The sequence below is a fragment of the Podarcis vaucheri genome, assembly GCF_965113315.1.
Source record: "Podarcis vaucheri genome assembly, chromosome: 5".
In the NCBI taxonomy this organism is placed as follows: Eukaryota; Metazoa; Chordata; class Lepidosauria; order Squamata; family Lacertidae; genus Podarcis; species Podarcis vaucheri.
The window spans coordinates 104,534,304-104,554,417 of NC_138763.1; the positions used below are offsets into that span (position 1 = coordinate 104,534,304).

Sequence of the window (20,114 nt, forward strand, 5' to 3'; positions counted from 1 at the left end):
AAAGCATAAGAAAAAACTAATGTGCTTTAAGGAGGTGCTGCAATGAAAAAAAGGTCAGTGGTGGCTTTATTTTTCTTCTTTTTAAAATTAAATAAACATTTATTCAAAAGTATACAGCTTTGTCCACTGCCATAATATCACAAAATGATCACTCCGATTCTCAATCCCACATCACTGGCATGTTAGCTTGCCAAATAGGAACCCAACTACAGATCAGGTGGGCTAGACATTTTCAATCAATGTATCCCCTCCACAAACACCTCTGTGATGATGGTGGCATTAAAATATCCTGTTCTTCAATAAAAGAGAAAAAGGGAGACCAGATCGTGCCAAAGGTATCTTTTTTGGAGATGCCTTTGATTAGTTGTGGCAGCCTTACTTCAAAGGATGTCTGTACGGTGACATCAAGGTCCCATGTCATGAGGCTCTGACAATCCTTTTGTCCATTTTCCTCCAAGTGCATAGGCCTTGTGTACAGATGGGACCTCCCAAGAGTGGGAGTTAGACAGGGCCACAGATGCCCACTCCACTATATGACCACAGCTGCATAGCCATCTGTGCAGGTGTTTCCCTAGCCTTTGTCATAGGACCACAATTCTCAGAGATCCTCCCATGTTTAAACTCAGAACGGATCTGGCTTTACTTAAGGAGTAGCTGCAAGTCAAATGCATTTAGCAAGTTTTATTGTCAGTGTAGATTATTATTGGGATGGGGGAAAGGAAGCAGTGCACTAGTGTTTCATGCCAAGGTTCATGGATCATGGATGCTATTCCCCATCATTTACATGCTTACACACTACAGTCAAGATCCATCCTCTTGCTTAACTTCTAGATTGGGAAAGGGTGAAAACCACTTGGCTCTAGATCTCTTAAAAGGCTCCCCAACATATCCCCCAAAGGCATAATAGAAGAGACATAACAAGATGGTCTGTCTTATTTCCGGGTTGGCGCCTCTGGCAATGGTGGATTTCCTCTGATCAGGAGGAATCCGCTCCGTGGAAAACAGGGTCTGAACCGCCACGGCGAGGTGGAGACCCATTAAAAACCACAGGCGGGAGAAGCCTGTGGACGTGGATTTCGGCTGGCACCTTTGCGCATCCCCTACTCGCGGGGAAACCCTGTTTTGGGGATCCGGAGCAACGTGGGGTGAGTGGCGCGGTGCTTTGAATCGACTGCTTCTTTCACGGAGTGAAGCCGCATTGCTGTTGCAGGAGAGTGCTGACTTTTTCCTGTGGACAATTGGACCTTAAACAACTACTCGTGAGTAAAACGGAAAATTGGATTCTTAAATACTTTAATTCGGCACTGAAACGGGAAGGTTATAAACAGGAAGTCCGCCTCCCGTTTTTGTAAATAGACTGAAGCAAAGATGTTACAAGTTAAAGCCTTTGAAAGCTTTTGGTAAAGGACCAAATTTCCACCAGTTTTAAAATACAAAAAACCCCTTGGAAGCAGGAGAAGAGGGGGAAATTTTGGATCTAGTGAGCCTGCAGGAGAGAGTGAAGAAATTAAATTACCACAGCTCTGAACCTGGGAACGGGCTGCCAGATGACGTTTGGAGAGAGTGCTTTTGACAGAACGGATTTGACAGCTAGCTAAATAAGAGTAAGATACTGTTTCCATTGTCCCTTTCTGCGTTTAAAGAAGAGGAAAAGTAACTGAAAATTTATCTTTAATGCCTGAGTTGCGCTTGAAAGAATTGATACAAGTGGAGACTGTTTCCCTCTAGAGGGAGCTTTTGAAACTGTTACAGGATATAACTGGGGGATTTCCAGTGGCAGATAAGGAGTCTGAGAACCAGAGAGCGACCTTGGACTATTTAAAAATGTTGACAGGAGAGGCCATTGTGACTGTTTTATGCAAGATAAGCTGTTCGCTGGGACAGCTTCATAAGAAGATGAATGACATGACTTTCAAAGTTGATAATTTGGAACAGAAAGTGACTAACTTGAGTCAAAAAGTGAACACTAATATAGAAATAATTCAGGACTTGGTACAGGAACCCATTTTGGCAGGACAAATGGTGGAGGAGAAGGAGGAGAAGGAGAATGCTGCTGTTGTTGAACATAAAATAATACAAGTGAGATCTGTGGTTTTTCAGAAGCAAATTGAGGATTATAAATTGAGGCCTTCTATGATTGAATCTAGGAAAAGTCAGACTCCGAGGAATGGATCCCGGCTTGGATTAAAGAAGGAAAGTTGGAAAGAGCCTTTTATGCAGGGATTAACTGACTTTTGGGACATGGACTCAGGCTTGGAGGAGATTGAAGTTTTGGGGGCCTTTGGAATTGGAGGAGAATTTTCTCCTTTGTTTTTTCTTTTGTTTTTTTCCTTGCTTGCTTTTTTCTCTTTTTTTGCAATCTATAAAAGTAATAAATATTATTAAAAAAACCCAAAACAAGATGGTCTGTCTTTAGCAGGACACTTGTGTTGTGAAGTAATTGATGAGTTTACTGCTTTTTACATTAACAGTTCAATCTGCAGTACTCCCATCAGTTGAAAAATAAATTTAAATTCAGGGAGCATGAAATAGTTATTTAAAACAAAAACAGAAAACATCCAGTATACAATAAATCAGTGGATTTAAGAAAACATTTATTCTCCCTGCCAAATTGTATGCAAACCTGCCCCCCAGCTCAAAATAGATCAAATCTTTTCATAGTTCTTTGCTCCAATTGTGCAAATAATTGTTGAAAGGACTGGAATTAATCAGAGAAATGTATTTGTTGGGTTTGAATTAATAGGCCAGGCAAGCTTCTTCTCTTTTGCTTCTCTATCAAATGAATCATATATGGAGTCTTTGGAAACAGTTTTGGCTGGTGCAGGGATTTCGGAGATCCCAACATAATTTTTTTTGGCTATCTTTGAACTGGTGGTGATGGTATACGCATTGCTCCGGTAGCATTTCATAGAGGACATGCAGAAGGTCTCTTTCATCCCTCTCCTGAAGTTTGCATTATACACAGAGTACAATGTAGGCTTTGAAGCAGAGGAACTAAAGGATATCCAAGTGACTGACATAAAGACCAAGGAGCTCTTTCTGTAGTCTGTCTCAAGTGGATGCCAAAGCTGAACCACATAAAATGGGAGCCACGAGAGCAGAAAAAGCAAATTTAACATTAGGAACATCTTGATAGTTTTCACCTTTGTCCTCGGAACTATATTCATAGTCCTCCGAACCGTCCTACCATCTGTACCTATCCGCCAAATATATTTTATTACTTTTTGGTAAAAAAGGATGATCAGAACAGATGGAATCAGAAAAGCCACCAACAAATGGATGGTACCATAAAGAGCCCCGTCCCAAGAATATGGCAGGAAAAAGTTGCAATGGTTGTCCCAACCTGACCCAAAAAAGAAGAAAGCTGGAGACACTAGTGCGGCATCGAAGATCCAAGATGCTGCAATCATTTTCTTGGCTTTTCCCCGGGACACCTTGAAACTTAGCGGGTAGACAATAGTATAGTATCTGTCAACACAGATGGAAAGCAACACGTAGTTCTGGACACCGGGTATGAGATACTGAAAATATCTTACTAGCTTACACATCATGCTCCCAAGTGCCCAGCTCCCAGAGGCTAGCTGAAGAAAGACAAATGGAGCACTCCCTATGCTGATCAGTAAGTCTGCACAGGCCATGGAGACCACAAAGTAATTGGTGGTAGACTGAGTCCGCCTGCTCCTGTGGATCACCAGGCAAACCAGGGAGTTTCCAAAGATGGAGAATAGCCATAAAGCTCCAAAAAGCAGGCTGGCTGCTATGATCTCTCCTTGCATCAACTCATATGGTGAGGCTGTACCATTTTTCTCAAGCCCGTGTTCCTTGGGTAAAGCAATTATTTCACTGCTTGCCAGAGGGCTAGAGGTTTCTTCATGGTGGCGGTTCTGCTGCAGCAACAGCCCTGAAGTTGGGGTAAGAAGTAGAGCAGCGTTGGTATCCATCTCATGGGCAAGCAACATATTCAGCCTTTGCTTCCAAGGGCTGCATGGAGAGAGAAGTCCAAGTGTTAGTCTGAATGGGGTGGGGGAAAGCTCTCTTAGTAAAGAACAATATATTTTGTCTTTAAATATATACTGGATTAATCCTAGCCAATAATTAATCCTAGCTGAGACCACTGCCCTAATCCTATTAAGCACTAGTTCTCAAAAGGTGTGGAGCACCACCCTGGATGGCAAAGGTGAAGATTCAAGGACAATCAAAGAAACATTTAAACATTTCAGGGTACTCTAGTATAGTATTAAAATATTTTTATTTATTTGCAGAATATGGATAGATATATTTTCAAAAAGAGAGCAAGAGCATCAAGTGATACTGAGGACAATCTTAGTTGTAACCAGAAGCGCCGTTTGCTGGAGAGGACACATTTATAATTATATTTAGAGAATAATTCTTGTTCTTATAGAGCTACATTGTTTTTTGGGTGTCCCATGATCACCTTATAAAGTAGTTGTGTTCTATATTATAAATCAAGCACTGTTTATCAATTAAAAATTTGGTGTGGTATGAGAAAACTTTTGTTCTGAAAGTTTGGCCCTGTGAAAAAAGTTTGAGAGCCACTGACTTCAAGCTACAACAAAGGAGATTAAACACCAGGAAGAATTTTCTGATGGTAAGAGCTGTTTGCCAGTGGATGTTCTGCTTCCTTGGAGGTTTCTAAGAGGTTGGGTGGCCATCTCTCATGGATGCTTGAGCTGAGATCCCTGCATTGCAGGGGGTTGGACTGGGTGACCCTCAGGGTCCCTTCCAAATCTACGATTCTATGAGTCTTTCTGTTTTATTTACACTTTTAAGCAACGCAAGTGGTGTGTAGCCCGTCCCATTTGCTGCTTGAGGCAAAAGAGAAAGTGGAGCTGCTGCTGCTGCTGCTGCTGAGGCCCCTTGCTCTGCTGCCACCATGTGCCCTGTGGCACCCACCACTCAGGGAGCACTGATTGGGGGCAAGATCACGCTGGTTTTGGGTGACATTGGCATGCCCTTGTCCAAAACGGTGCTGCATTTAATGGTTGCATTTCTCTCCTGGTGGGTCTGCTGCCTGGGAGGCTTTTGCTGCCTGAAGCAGTGCTCTCAGCGTGCCCAAGGGCCAGGCCGGCTCTGCTTCTTACAGACTGTGGCCTCCCTTCTGGATACTGCATCCCACTCTGGCAAAAATCTTCAGAATAAAACTGTTAAGTTCCTCTCTAAACACATCCCTATATATAGATATTCTGCATACAGGTATCCTAAGGGTGCAATCCTATATCCACCTACTCTGGAGCAAACTCCATTGACCTCAGTGGGACTTAATTTTGAGTCATTATGCAGAGGATCATGATGCAAAGCTACCTGCATCACTATATTTAACAGCAGCACAGTTCATGTATAAATTATACATCAGAATAAAAGACATGACTTTATGAGTTCTTCTGTAGTCTGAGCTGAAAACATTATGTGCTGACTCACCAAAGACACATAATTTACTTTGGGCAAAAATCATCTTCTTTCAAAGACTTATTTGGAGATGTCAAACCTGCTTCTTTCTTCAGAGGAATATATAGGAAGCTCCGTTGCTTCAACTTCTTGCCATTGGTCACATGTTCACTGTATTTATGCTGGTCAGGTCATCCTTGACGGGCTGCAGGGTCACAGAATAGCCAGCTCTGATTCAGCATAAATCCTTTTGTTTTAGCACCACATTTTTCTTGCCTGCATGATTGATGTAGTTTGTAGAAAGAAAATATTCTCAGTCAAATAAAATAATTTTCATTTGATTAATCACTTGCTTTCATGAATTTAAAATATATTTGAGCATTCATCCAAAGCCTTAATGTAAATTGCCCCCACAAAACAGACTGAGATCATGATCCTCTTGCTAACAATTACCAGTCATATACTTCCAAAAAGCCTACAAGCTTCCTGAAGGCATGAAGCCTCCCCACATTTTTTGTTCTCTCTTAGGGTAGACTGCTGCTGAACATGGAGGGAACTGCCATTGATCAGTCCTCCAGGCAGTTTGCTAACTCTACTTTGGAAGCCATCAGTGCCAGTGGCCTGTGTCCCCCCCCCCAATAAAAATAGGTGACGGTACTCGCCATGAAGTTGTTACAGTAAGTGCCACACTTTTTAACAACAAAAAGGTGCCGGTACTGCATACCCTTGAGTACCTCCTGAAAAAAGCACTGGCAGTGGCCGTTACCGTATCTTGCGGCAGCAAGTTCCATATGCTTAATATCCATTGTGGGAAGAAATACCGTATTTTTTGCTCTATAAGACTCACTTTTTCCCTCCTAAAAAGTAAGGGGAAATGTGTGTGCGTCTTATGGAGCGAATGCAGGCTGTGCAGCTATCCCAGAAGCCAGAACAGCAAGAGGGATTGCTGCTTTCACTGCGCAGCGATCCCTCTTGCTGTTCTGGCTGCTGAGATTGAGAATATTTTTTTTTCTTGTTTTCCTCCTCCAAAAACTAGGTGCGTCTTGTGGTTTGGTGCATCTTATAAAGCGAAAAATACAGTACTTTTCTTTTGTCTGTCCTGAATCTACAACCAATCAGATTAGTTTTATTGGCAAGAGAGTGCAGAGATTTGAGCTTTCAGGAGCAACTTCTCTCAATAAGACGAGAGTCAGTAAATGCCTGTAATCACTTCATGCCAATAATATTTAATTTCTGTGATGTTTAAGAGTCACTCAGTACCTGTGATATTTTGCTGCAGTGGCAACAATGGCAACAGCAGGGACACTGCTGTGCTGGAGATGGGGGAGGCCTGTCCTTCCCACTCCATCCAGGGGCCTGGGAAGCTACAGCAGCTGCGTTTCAAGGAGAGGTGGAGGAAAGTACAGAGGAGGAGAAAGGGAGGAAGAGAGAGAGAATGGAAGACAAAAAACGAGAGGGGGAGTAGGGAAGGCTTCAGGGCCACAGTGAGCTGGGTGGTGGCAGGGCAAGTGGCCCTCATTCATCTCCAGTGATGGTGTTCAAATTGTAATTTCGGGACCGGGATTTGAATTAACCAAGATGCTTTACTGATTTTAGCACACTGTTCCAATCCAAAATTTAGTTGAAGGATAGCTACCCTTCAGTAGGGAATCATCCAGTAGTGAGTTTGTTAACAGTCTTCTGTGGAGTTTCTTGTTGCTGTTGTTACTATCAATTCATTAAATTTATATCACATTCATCCGGTGCTATACCAGCTGCACTGGCTCCCGGTGGAGTACAGGATCAGGTTTAAGGTGCTGGTTTTAACCTTTAAAGCCCTTCACGGCCTAGGACCCTCGTACCTACGGGACCGCCTCTCCCGGTATGCCCCACAGAGAAACCTACGGTCTACAAATAATAACACCGTCAAGGTCCCAGGCCTCAGAGAGGCTAGGCTGGCCTCAACTAGAGCCAGGGCTTTTTCGGCTGTGGCTCCGATCTGGTGGAACACTCTGTCACAAGAGACCAGGGCCCTGCGGGACCTGACATCTTTCCGCAGGGCCTGCAAGACAGAGTTGTTCCGCCAGGCCTTTGGTCAGGGCGCAGCCTGACTCCCTCCTCTGGCAACCTGCACATAATTCTGCATAATTGGTTGCCATCAATTTGATTTAATTAATTTTATAATGAAATATTTTAGATTGTGTGATTATTTGACTGATTATTTGATTGTTGTTAGCCGCCCTGAGCCCGGCTTCGGCTGGGGAGGGCGGGATATAAATAAAATTTATTATTATTATTATTATTATTATTATTATTATTATTATTATTATATCTTATAACCTTGTTGTTCTTGTTCTAATGCTGTTGAGGCAATTCCCCCCCCCCCCGCAAAACCTACAAGGGTCCGAGTTTGGTAAAACTACCCTGTTTGTAAGACTTCTTGGCATTTCAGTGACAAATTTTTAATGACGTCTTGTTATTTCTTAACAGCTTCCTTTCAGGAACAGATCAGCTTCCATCCAGCATACTGCATCAGTGCCTGTAGCTTCAAACCCACAAACATTTGCTACATTTCCCAAGATACAGGGAATTCGCCTCCACTTCCTCCAGTCACTGGAGGAAGTTGTCATGAGGACATACAGCTTGAGCTTTCAAAAGAGGATTTTCACTTTTTGTTTGTTTTTTACTTTTTCCCACCCTTTTAATTAGAAGAAATAAATTGGCTGCTTGGTATAAACTTCCTGTCCTGCATTTACCTGTCATGCTCAAATGCAATAAGTCCACATTTGCATTTACCTGCTTGCAACAGGAGACCAGCTACAGGACTGCCATTGGTCCTGCTGGCCCAGGGTGGCCTGCTCCTCCTCTTAGGGGCAGCAGCTCTCCAGCTGGGGTTTATTTTCCTGCCCATTCTTTCATTGAATTAGAGATTGAACTGGAGATTGAACCTAGGACTTTATGCATTCAAATTTTGTGTCACAGGAGGGCAAAATAGCAACTATGGAACACAAAGGCATATTTATAAGACAATGAAGGGAGAGAACACATACACCTGTGGCTATATGGAAGCCCATTAGTGAAAGATAAAAGGGCTTGTGGTTCTTTTAGCTTGTCAAATTTCTGTTTAATCACTATTTTTGCACCAAGTAAAATTATCACTGGTGAAGTCACCTTTCTTATGTATTTAAGGGGCAAATTTCTATTTAAACAGGGGGTAGGGTGTATTTCAAAGATGTTTTTTTCTTATTCAGCTCTGCCAGGATGGATTTTTAAAAGCAGACTAGCAATGCTCAAAGAAAGCAACAAATGAATTCAGCAGCAAATCTGATTGCTGTTTCAAAGATTGAGAGAGCTGTCCTTTCCTTCTTTAACCAAACAATTTTCAAGGTTGAATAAGCCATACCTGCTTCTAAGTATAATCCAGAGTTCAGATGGGTTTTCCATTAGGATTTCTGTCACTCATTGTATCATAGATCAAACACATGTTCACAGTTGCTCTGAAGACGTCTACACCTGCACATTAATCCAACAGAGGTTTAAAAGGGAGACAATATTTTGTACAATCCTCCCTCCCTGTTGCTAATGGAACTGATCACATGAGAAATGGGTCACATGGCTCCCCCTCAACTGCCTTTTATTTAAGCAGGTAAATCTGTGGCCAAAACTGCCGGTTTATTATGCAACAGAAACAGTCCACCTCAAGAAAATGTTTTATTTCCAATCCTCTGCTTTTACCAGTACTTGCCTGCTGTCAAAGAAAAGAGTATATTATTCTGTGATTCCCCACTTCCACCATTTCCATTTTTAGAAGTCATTTTTGCCATTAAAAATAAATAAATAAATAAACCTGCAGCACCCTGGACAGCAAAGGGGTCTCTAGAGGACGGCTGGTGAGTGAACCTGCTCTGCACGCCCTCAAAAGTAATTGGCATGCTGGCAAATAAATAATTTCACCAGCTTCTGTTCCAGCTCTCCAGCCACCCTCTTCCACAGCATAGCCAGCATCAAAATTAAAGGAAAAGCATTCCATCTAAAAAACAAAGCTGCTCACAACCACACCCTACCTTTGCAGTCACTGTGTTGAGAATTATCTCCCTTTATAACCACTGCTTTTGTCCATCATTCTCATTTCCCATGACACACACATTGCTTGCTCACCTCAAATGTTTCAGATCCCGAGGAAGGGCAGAAATTAGGATGGAAACCTGCAGCTGTCTCATGCTGACGTCCTGGTTGCTATGGAGCTGTGTGATTGTTGAAGGGGATTATTTTCTTCCGCAACAGTCACCATGCCCCCCTCCTGCCAATTAGAAGAAATAAAAAAGGGAGAAAACGGAGGGAGAAAATCTGTGCAGATGTGTAAAGAGGTAGGAGAACGCCTTCTGCTGCTTCAGCAAAGCATGATTTGGGAAGCAGGTTAAAAGAGACAGGAGTATAGATCATAGCATAGAAATTTTAATCACCTTTATTCAGTCTGTTGTGCATTCTAATTTTGCTTAATCCTTTCTAAATAGATGTTTAAAAGATAAAAGCCTGCTGGAATTGCAGCTTGTTTGATTCCCCTTTGTTTATGTATTGATTGCACTGATACCCTGTTCTTCCTCCCAAAGATCAGAGCTGCTTACAAGAGGCCCCAGGAATGCTCTTCTCATGGCATTACTTGCAAAATGCATTCATTAAATGTATGATGGGTGAGCAGGAAGTACCCACACATGGCCTTTACTATGGTATATCCCATAGAGATTAGTATCCTAATGGAGCCAACATCAAGAAGCCTGTGTACTTTGTATTAAAGTATAAACATAAGAAGATTCCTGCTGGATCAGACCAAAGGCCCATCTAGTTCAACTTCTGGTTTTCACAGATGCCCTTGGGAAGTCTGTAAGCATGACATGAGGTGTCTTCTGATCTACCACAAAGAAAAGTTATCCTCTCTAATCATAGAATCATAGAATCATAGAGTTGGAAGAGACCACAAGGGCCATCGAGTCCAACCCCCTGCCAAGCAGGAAACACCATCAGAGCACTCCTGACATATGGTTGTCAAGCCTCTGCTTAAAGACCTCCAAAGAAGGAGACTCCACCACACTCCTTGGCAGCAAATTCCACTGTCAAACAGCTCTTACTGTTTAGGCAGACTTACCTGTAGCATAATATCATGTTTCCCCAACACCATTTTATATACCACTGTAGGAGCAAGGCAGGGAAACCACGCAGAAAAGTAAACCTAAATGTTTTAGGTTTTTTAAATCATTTTGATTACGTTTCCCATTTTAACAATCCAATCAAATCACAATGAATGTTCCAAATTATACAAATACATATCAAATAGTCCAAATATTCTGCCTAAATTATAATTTTTTTGTTGGGACTCCCCATGCTTCAAGTTCAGGGGGGCTCTGATCATCTGCTGCCTTGAATAGTCTTTCCAATAGTTCCTTTAAATTTTCCTGTTGTTAACCTTCCTTCTTTCATGGCCTCTGAGTTGTTTCCACAAGCGAGTTGAAATAAGCAATGATGTGTTTCTGTGTGGGTTTCGTGTATGACTCGCCTCGATTGTTGCAGTATCTCCTCGCACGCTGGTGTTCATGCCAAATCAATCCAAAAGTCATTTCGCTGCTGGCAGATGCCATCTTCTCTCAATTCCGATGAAATCAAATCTAGGCGTTTGCTCATTTATTTCCCCAGACCGATTGCATCAAACAGAGGAGATTTACCAAATTGGACTTGAAATACAGATATAATGACATATTAAGAGCTCACCTTCCCATATGACTATTTATAACTCTGCAGCTTGGTTTTATTACATAATGGCGGATTCCCCATTATAAGAACCCGTCCAAAGTTTTTTGAAGTCTCTCCAGCGGCTAACGAGATCCTGCTTCTTTCTAAAATCAGCATTTGGAAAGTCTTTTATCTTCTTCCAGGCAATTCAAAAAACAGAAGCTTTAATTATATAATATTATTATTTCCACACAGTTTGTATTTTCCAATCTTGCTTGCTATAAATAATGTAAACGGTTCTTGGGGGGGGGGTGTTGCCAAGTATTATAACAAATCAGAGTACAATAGTAAAAAAGGCTCCCCCCCTCCTTTTCTGTTCCAACATACCAACTTAGATGTTATCCTTCTTCCACTCCGTCTCTTTTCGCACCTCCGTGGCTGGCTTAATTGGCAGATTAATTTCCCCCTCCTCACTTGAAGCATGTCCAAAACTTTAATCCAATTTTTCATCTTAAGTAATGGAACTTGGTGCGCTGATGGCAACAGAGTCCAGGAGATCCGAACTCCCTCGGGGGCTTTCCATCCAGTGCCCCACCCCCTCCTTCTTTACGAACTTGGGGGTGGTTTATTGGGCATCCGCAGATTCTACCACAGGAAGAATTTGGGAGGCTGATTACTCCCATTTTCCTGCTTGGCAGGGGGTTGGACTCGATGGCCCTTGTGGTCTCTTCCAACTCTATGATTCTATGATTCTATGATCTTAGCCTCTAATTACCCTGTGGGAGCTGGAGCGATGGTATTGTCAGCCATCTTCCGTGGCACCTCAAGCGGAAGTGGAAAAAAAAGACAATGTAAACCTAAATGTTATAGGGTGAAATGGGGAGAACACAATGTGGGGCTACATTTTTGGTGCTAGTTCCATTTTGAGCAGAACATATAATTCCATCCTGAGACTGTAAAATGGAAGATCTATTTCCACCCAACAAGCTTGCTAGATCTCTTCAATGCTTGAAGAACAGGGAATAGATTGTCTCTTTGCCAGCAGAAACTGAAAGCAGCTTGTCACCCATACTAGCTTCATTTTCTTCTTGTGTCATTTGTTAAGTTCATGACCTCAAAGCAGATGTTGAAAACAACCTGTGAGTTAGCAAGTTAAAACAGGGTAGCAACTTTAAGAAGACTAAGCATATAAGGTCTAGGTGTGATGATCCCCTCAAATTTTAATGAATTAATAATAAAATAAAAGAAGTATATGACAGAAAAATGGTAATTGTAATATAAAAGCCAGTTTCACACAGATATACTGATTTCCACCAGGTGAGGCTGTGGGCCTTTTTTGATTAAATAGGAGAGAAGAGACAAATATTCAGTTTTACATGGTAGAATACATTTTCAGTACAGCTGATGGTATTTACGCACCATTCTCTTTCTCTCACCATTGTTGCTTAATTGTTATCTTTCAATACTGAAGGCTATTTCTTAATAAATATTTTGTACATCAGTTTTGGAACCTTACAAATTAGCACAAATCACAACAGTTATGAAGGAGCATCCTGCTTATATAAATAAGTTGTGGGATTTTTTTACCCTTAAATAGTGGTTTGACCTTTTCCTATTACCATTTGTATGCTTTTCTTAAACAAGTCACAAATTTATTCAATATTAGTGTGATGAGGTGTGTGTTTTTTTGGGGGGGGGCGTTGTGTGTGGGGGGCGAGAAGTAGGCTGTATGTGAGACCCTTCTAACGCCTGGATCCAGCAAGTGTTAAAATATAAGCCTGGCTCCCTTCCTGTGTTGAGGTGGGAGCCAGGAAAGGGGCTCTGTGTGAGATGGCAAATGGGTGCAGCTCCTCTCTCAGCTTGCAGTTAGTTAGAAGGATAAAACCAGTTTAGAGTTGAGGTTTGCAGTGATGTGACCTAGAAGAAAGGCAGCATGCTGAAGAGAGAGTCAGAGCAACATTTCAGAGCAATGTTTGATTTCTGTTTGAATCCAAGGCTGTGGCTATGGGAGAAACAATATCTTTTTGGGTTGTTAATGCTGTGAATCCCTCCATCATAGGCTCAGCTTCTATATATGTCTAAATAAGCCATATCTCATAAAGACGCCACAGTCTCCACTGTGTCTCATTTCCAAAAGGAAACACGAACCCTGGGTTAGTGCCTGGAACAGTGGCAGACTTTGGGTCTCAATTTTTTTAAAAAATATTTTTATTAAATTCTACAGAAACAAACAAACAAAAGCATTACATTTAAGAAAAACAAACATAAAATAAAACATTTATAACAACTGTATACACAATCAATATTAAATCCACACTGTGGGATTATTTGAATCCACCAACTTCCCTCCACTCCCTCTCTTGGTTCCTTTATATCATCTTCATTTATGTATGTCAATAAAGGCTATCTCTAATTACCTCCAAATTTAAACATTGTCTATCACATTTCAAGTGTGTTTTTTTAAAAAAATTCTGCTAATGTATTAACTTGCATACATTGCCTTTGTAAATATGCAATAATCATTTCCAATTCTTTTTTATATTTGTTATCATCTTAATTTCTAATTTTTTAGCCATTTCTGCACATTCCACTAACTTAATTTGCCAATCTTCCTCAGTGAGGACTTTTTCTTCTTTCCAGTGTTGGGCTAGCAATATCTGAGCGGCCGTTGTTGCAAATATGAACAAATTCTTGTATTCTTTACGTAGATCCATTCCTGTGATACCTAGCAAGAAAGCTTCTGGTTGTTTAACAAAGGTTATTTTTAACTTTTTTTTACCAATTCTTTACATATCTCCCCCCTTTTTTAAAATAGCCTTACATTGCCTCCACATATGATAAAACGTACCTTTTACTTTACAGTGGTGCCCCACAAGACGAATGCCTCGCAAGACGAAAAACTCGCTAGACGAAAGGGTTTTTCGGTTTTGCGTTGCTTCGCTAGACGAATTTCCCTATGGGCTTGCTTCGCAAGACGAAAATGTATTGCACTTTTTTCTTAAAGCCGCTTGAAGAGGCGCAGTTGCGACGGACCGTGCTTCGCAAGACGAAAAACATCGCAAGACGAAAAGACTCACGGAACGAATTATTTTCGTCTTGCGAGGCACCACTGTATATTTCCAACACTTATTTCCCCTTGCTTTATACATTTTTGCCAATTAAATACCACCTAAACATCATTTTCATATTGTTACGGAAAAATCTAGGTGTGAGGCTGCTCGGTCACCCAGCTCTTCAGGCAGAGCCTGCGGGTCCCTGAGGAATAAAGGAAGGAGTCCAGCCACCAACCGGAGCAAATAGCTGTAGATTAAAGTTTATTGTGCAACAGGTTCAAAGAGGAATTTTGAATCCCGAGGATGGGGTGACAAAGACGTTTAAAACTTTCCCACCACATCCCAGAATACAGTTCGCACAGCATCATCAATACATCATCTTTACATCACTGACATGTCACAAAAGGGGAGGGGTAGACAGGGATTACACTAGCTTAACCTTGGCAAACATGTCCAGACAAGTCCTTGGTACAAGATTAGCATAAGCAGACATGTCAGGGCAAGACCCAGGTATAAGATGAGCCTAGGCAAACACCTCTGAAGTCCCACCACCCAAAGTACAAGAAAACTTCCTTTGCATGTCTGGAGGCAAGTCAGGTGATGGGTTAGGCTTTCCTTGGCCAACAATCAGCTCAGCAATTGTCACCTCTGGAAACTTCCTGGAGTCCCTTTTCAAGGGGAAAATAGCTTTGGAATGGAGGAAACTGGCAAAGGAGTTGATTTTATATTATTTTAAAAGCTAGGTAACTTCCCTGAGCTGCCAAGTTGAAAGGATACATTCAGGCATAATATTTGTAACATTTAACTTTAAAGATGCCCCCCCAACAATATAGTTCTCTTTAAGTAAGGTGCATGCCTAATCATTCTTCCATAGTCTTTCCCAATCTGTCATCTGAATATTATGTCCCACATCTTTTGCCCCCTTTGTCATAATACACTTGACCTCTTCATCCTTAGTTTCCATTCTAACAATATATTGTACATTTTTGATAATAATTTAATATCTTTCTATTATTTATCTCTGTAAATTTGAAATTACATAGGTGATTTTTTTCATCATTTTTTAATACTTCATTTAATTGGAAATATTGTAGCCAATCTGTTACCTTTCCTTTACTTCTTGAAATTCCTTCAATTTTAATTGGTTATCCCTTTCCGTTAACAGCTCTCTATATGTTGCCCAATTAGGTTTCATATTTACTTTTTTCATGGATATTGCTTCCAGTGGGCAAAGCCACCATGGTGGTTTTTGTTCTAACAAATCTTTGCATTTTCCCCAAACTTTAAAGATCACATTTCTTATTATATGATTCTGGAAGCTTTTATGTACTTTTGCCTTCTGGTACCACAAATACACATACCAACCAAATCTATTATCATGCCCTTCTAAATCTAATAAATCTGTGTTTTTTTAATATTACCCAACCCCAGATCCAGCAAATGCAAGAAGCTTCATAATATAATGTTAAATCTGGTAAGGAAAAGCCACCTCTGTCTTTAAGATCTGTTAATAATTTATATTTTATTCTTGGCTTCTTACCTTGCCAGATAAATCTTGCAATATCCTTCTGCCACTCTTTGAAGCAACTCACATTGCATATCACTGGGATTGATTGAAACATAAATAACATTTTCGGCAATAAGTTAATCTTGATTACCGATATTTTTCCTAATAATGATAGATTTTTTCTTGTTCTGAGATATTTTTTATTAGGAGCTTGGTTTTGTTTTTATTCAATAAAGCCAAATTGTCCAAATTCTTCTTGTTGTTTTTTTAGTACTTATACTAATGAATTTATAGGGTCTTCCACCATGACCACCAGATAATCTGCAAATGCTTTCAATTTATATGCTTTATTTCCTACTGTTATTCTAATGGTTTCATCTGCTCTTTTATTCCTCACCAGGACAGTAAAATAAACAGTAATGGTGACAGCGGACATCCCTGTCTTGTCCCTTTCGTTATTTTACATTCTTCTGTGATTATGTTATTAATTATTAAACTTGCTTGTTACTCTGAGTAAATGGCTTCTATTCCTCTTTTAAACATATCTCCGAAATTCATCTCTTCTAGGACCTTAAGCATAAAAGTCCATGAAACATTATCAAAGGCTTTTTCAGCATCAATAAATATTATAGCTTCCTTTTTTTTCATTTCTTACCTCCAGATAAATTATGTCTATTACATTCCTTATATTATCCTTCATGTGTTGCCCTGGAAGAAATCCTGTTTGATCTTGATGAATTATTTCTAACAATATGTTCTTCATTCTGTTAGCTAATATATTTGTGTACTATTTAATTGCATTCTATTCACTATTTAATAGTGAAATTGGTCTATAATTTTTTTACCTCCAAAGTATCTGTCTCTTGCTTTGGAATCAGAGTAATAAAAGCCTCTTTCCATGTCTTTGGTATTTTCCCTGCAATTAATATTTCATTCATTACATTTTGTAACCGTTGAATTAAAAAACTTTAATAGCATCTGAAACCTCTGAAGTGTTAACTGGTGCATTTAAAGTAATTAATTTTTCATTTAGAATTTTTGGCATTTTTTGTCAAATATATCTTTCAATTTCTATTTTATTTTCTGATCCAGCTTGATATAGGTCTGCAAAATATTTAATAAATTGTTTTCTGATTTCTATTGGATTATCAGTTATTTTCCCTTCTGTTTTTATTTTATTTATCAAACTATTTGCTTTTCTTTTATTTAATTGCCATGCAAACAGCTTCCCTGGCTTGTTAGCATGTTCAAAGATTTTCTGTTTCATTCTTTTTATTTTCCACTCTACTTCTTGGTTTATTATTATTGAATATTGTGCTTGTAGTATTTTAATTGCTTGTTTTATTGTTTCCTTCTTAGGTTTGCTTACTAACTCTTTCTCCTTTTTAAATAGTTCTTCAATATTTCTTTTTTCTTCTGTTCTCTAATCTTCTTGTGGTATGCATTCTGATTTATGAAAAAAACTCTAATTACCGCTTTACTAGCATCCCATACTATTTGCATGTCTGTACCTTTGTTACAATTTAACTCAAAACAATCCTTTAAAACTTTCTCAGCTTTTTCTATTATTTCCTGATTGTCTAGCAATTCTTCATTCAGTCTCTATCTAAATGGTGTATTCCTTTCTCCTTTTATTTCTATAGGTTTTGAATTATGGTCCAATAGAGTTCTTCGTAATATTTCTGCCCTTTTTATCATTAAGGATATTTCTTTGGAGGCCCATACTGAGACGATCCAGCCACTGGACCAGTGGACTTCAGAGAAGAAAGTATATTCTCTATCCAACAGGTGTTTAAATATCCAAACATCATTAAATTTAAATTTCCTATCAGATTAAAGAAGGTTAATGGTAGTTTCCCTTCCTTAGATTCAGTTTTTCTTTTTGTTCTGTGCATTTCAAGTTAAACTACTTCGTTCATATCTATCATTACTATCATATTCTGGTCTGTGTATTCTAAAATATTATTTTCTAATTTTTAAAAGAATTCTGATTTCTTTTCATTAGAGTCATAAATTCCAACTATTATTAACTTTTCCTAGTTCATCTTTAATTAAGAGTTCAGCTCTAATTTTGACCTAATATACAAATCACTCCTCGTTTTTTAGTTTTATCTGAGGTTATAAATTCCATTCCAATCCTTTTATTCATCAATATTCTCCTGTGTCTTTTAGCCACGAGTTTCTTTCAAGCAAATTGTATCTAGATTCTGTTTTAATATTACATGTTCAATTCTATGCCTTTTTGTTTTATTACTTAGTCCATTTACATTCTAGCTTAATATCCTCAAATCAGCCATGTTTAATTTAGTTATTCAAGTCTTGTCTTTTCCTTTTTTTACCTTTTCCCTTTTCCTTTTTATTCCCTTCCTCTTCTTCTTCTGTGCTATTATCTGTTATTTCTTGCTCCTGCCCTCTTACTGCTCATGCTGTATGGACTGAGTTATCCCAGACCCTCCTGTGACCTTTCCAGAGCGCGGGTATTTGTGGAAATTAATAAATGGACAGCGGTGAATGGTGGGTTTCCTCTGCTCTCCACTTACTTATTACCCCACCTACGCACAGTAGCAATTGCTTACATGAAAGCAGTCTAAGAGGCAGTTGCCTGTAACTCCATTGAAATAAATGAAGTTTAGAATGGAGCTGTGCCTTTTCTGGGAGAAGAGGAAGTCTGGAGTTTTTTATCTCAGGTGAGAGCTGGGGAACGAGTCACATCCAAGTTTTATTTTTGTAAGTGCTTCCTAGTGGATTTTCTCCTTGGTGTTTTCCTCTGCTGTGTGTTTGTGATCAACAAGGCTGGTCAAGGGTGCCATGTACCTAGGCCAGGCAGAGGCACTGACTTGCGCATGCATGACATCATGTGTGTGATGTTGCATTATTGGAAGGAGGCCCAGTGTAGTGTGGCTTCAGTGGCTGGCAGCTCCTCCTCTCTATTGCTCAGGAGAAGCTGGCCAGTGAAGCCGTGTTGTGCTAGGCCCCATGCTCAGTTTCCTCCACACCCTCAACATTGAGGGGTCCCAGCCCATGCCCAACAGATATTGGGAGGGGAGGGCTGAAGGCAACTTAGCCCCATAGAGTTGGCACACCTGAGGCCAGGGTAAAGGAGGGTGGGACTGCCATCCCTGGATGATAGGTTGGGGGACATACGGGGTGGATGAAGGTATATAGTATGGAGTAGGAGAGCAAAACCCTTGCCCCTTTGCTTGGCCTGCTGCACTTCAGAATCAGGGGATTCTGCTCAGCCAGCCCCCTGGCCTGGTATTTTTGTTGCTAAATCTTTATTTATTTATTTATTTATTTATTTATTTATTATTATTATTATTGAATTATTATACAAATACAAACATTTCAACTGAATACACAAAGAAAGAAAAGGAAAACAAAACAAATGCAAACAGAAAAAAACATAAGTATAATACAAGGTAACTGTAATAGCCATTCCAGGATGTCATTTCTCTACCTGAATAGTGACCCTTCTGGGGTGAATCTCTTTCTATTATACTTTTGGTTTTTGATTTTGACTTCCATCAACCTCACAGTGGTTCATTTCCTATACGGTAACTAGTACCGTTTCTCTGTGTTTCAATATATTCCTTATCTTGGTATGAGACATTTTCCCACTTATGGGTTTATTCTAAACACAACCAAACATTGGTTGTTGAATCTTGACTCGATAGGTGGTATTTAGACAATCCCATTCCTTCTGGACTATTTTATTTTACTTGTTCCTTACGGCTTCAGTCAACTTAGCGAGTTCCAAGTACTCACTCAATTTTTGTAGCCATTCTTCTTTATTTGGTATATGGTCGCCCTTCCAATATTTGGCTTTTTTGTTCCTAAATGCTAGGTCTGCCCTGTAGGGGGTTGGCTGGGTCTGGGAAGTGATTAATGGTTCACTGGAGAAGGGAGAAGGATCATCTGCCTCAAAGGAGGTAGTGTTGGTGCATAACCCTCCTTAAGAAGATCTCCCTGCACCCAGAAGTGTTAAACCACTATCACCCAGTGGTGAATTCCATTTTTGTGTGCAAGGTGGCAGGGGTCTAGCTTCAGATATGCTTAGAAGAAACATAACCATTGCAGTCTGGCTTCAGGTCTGGTTATGAAACTGAAACAGCCTTGTACACCCTGGTTGATGTTATTTGATGCGAGAGAAGTGCGGAAAATGCAATCTTGCTTGTTCTTCTCAACTTTTTTTTTTTTAAATGATATTTATTGGGAATTTAAAGTTACAGAAAAGAGAAAAAAAAGAAAAGCAAAGAGAAAAGAGATTAAACAATACAAATCAATAAAAAAAGTACCAAACATACTGTCAGGAAACTGACATTAGAGCAACAGGCGAAGGAGAGGCTCTCTGATTCTGCAGGGGAAGGAACAAGCACTAGGGGGAGATGCAGCTTGATGGAGGGGGAAGGAAATCAGCGTAACACCAAGGATCCAGGAGAGCAAAT

The 20,114-nt window shown here is 40.0% G+C and overlaps 1 protein-coding gene across 7 annotated transcripts; it reads right to left on the minus strand.

The window, feature by feature from the left end:
* Positions 1–2,398: 2,398 nt before the first annotated feature.
* GPR19 (G protein-coupled receptor 19) lies at positions 2,399–10,509 on the minus strand. Of its 7 annotated transcripts, none has more exons than XM_082223234.1 (4): positions 9,544–10,509; positions 8,789–8,898; positions 5,440–5,682; positions 2,399–3,981 (listed from the first exon to the last, which is right to left on the minus strand). In XM_082223234.1, the coding sequence occupies exons 3-4, from the start codon at positions 5,448–5,450 to the stop codon at positions 2,709–2,711; spliced, it is 1,284 nt and encodes a 427-aa protein (XP_082079360.1). In that variant the 5' UTR covers positions 5,451–5,682; positions 8,789–8,898; positions 9,544–10,509; the 3' UTR covers positions 2,399–2,708. The 7 variants fall into 7 exon arrangements, with proteins under 7 accessions (XP_082079360.1, XP_082079361.1, XP_082079365.1 ...); XM_082223235.1 differs by lacking the exon at positions 9,544–10,509 and adding an exon at positions 9,450–9,537; XM_082223239.1 differs by lacking the exons at positions 8,789–8,898; positions 9,544–10,509 and adding exons at positions 6,667–6,779; positions 9,450–9,524.
* Positions 10,510–20,114: the final 9,605 nt, after the last annotated feature.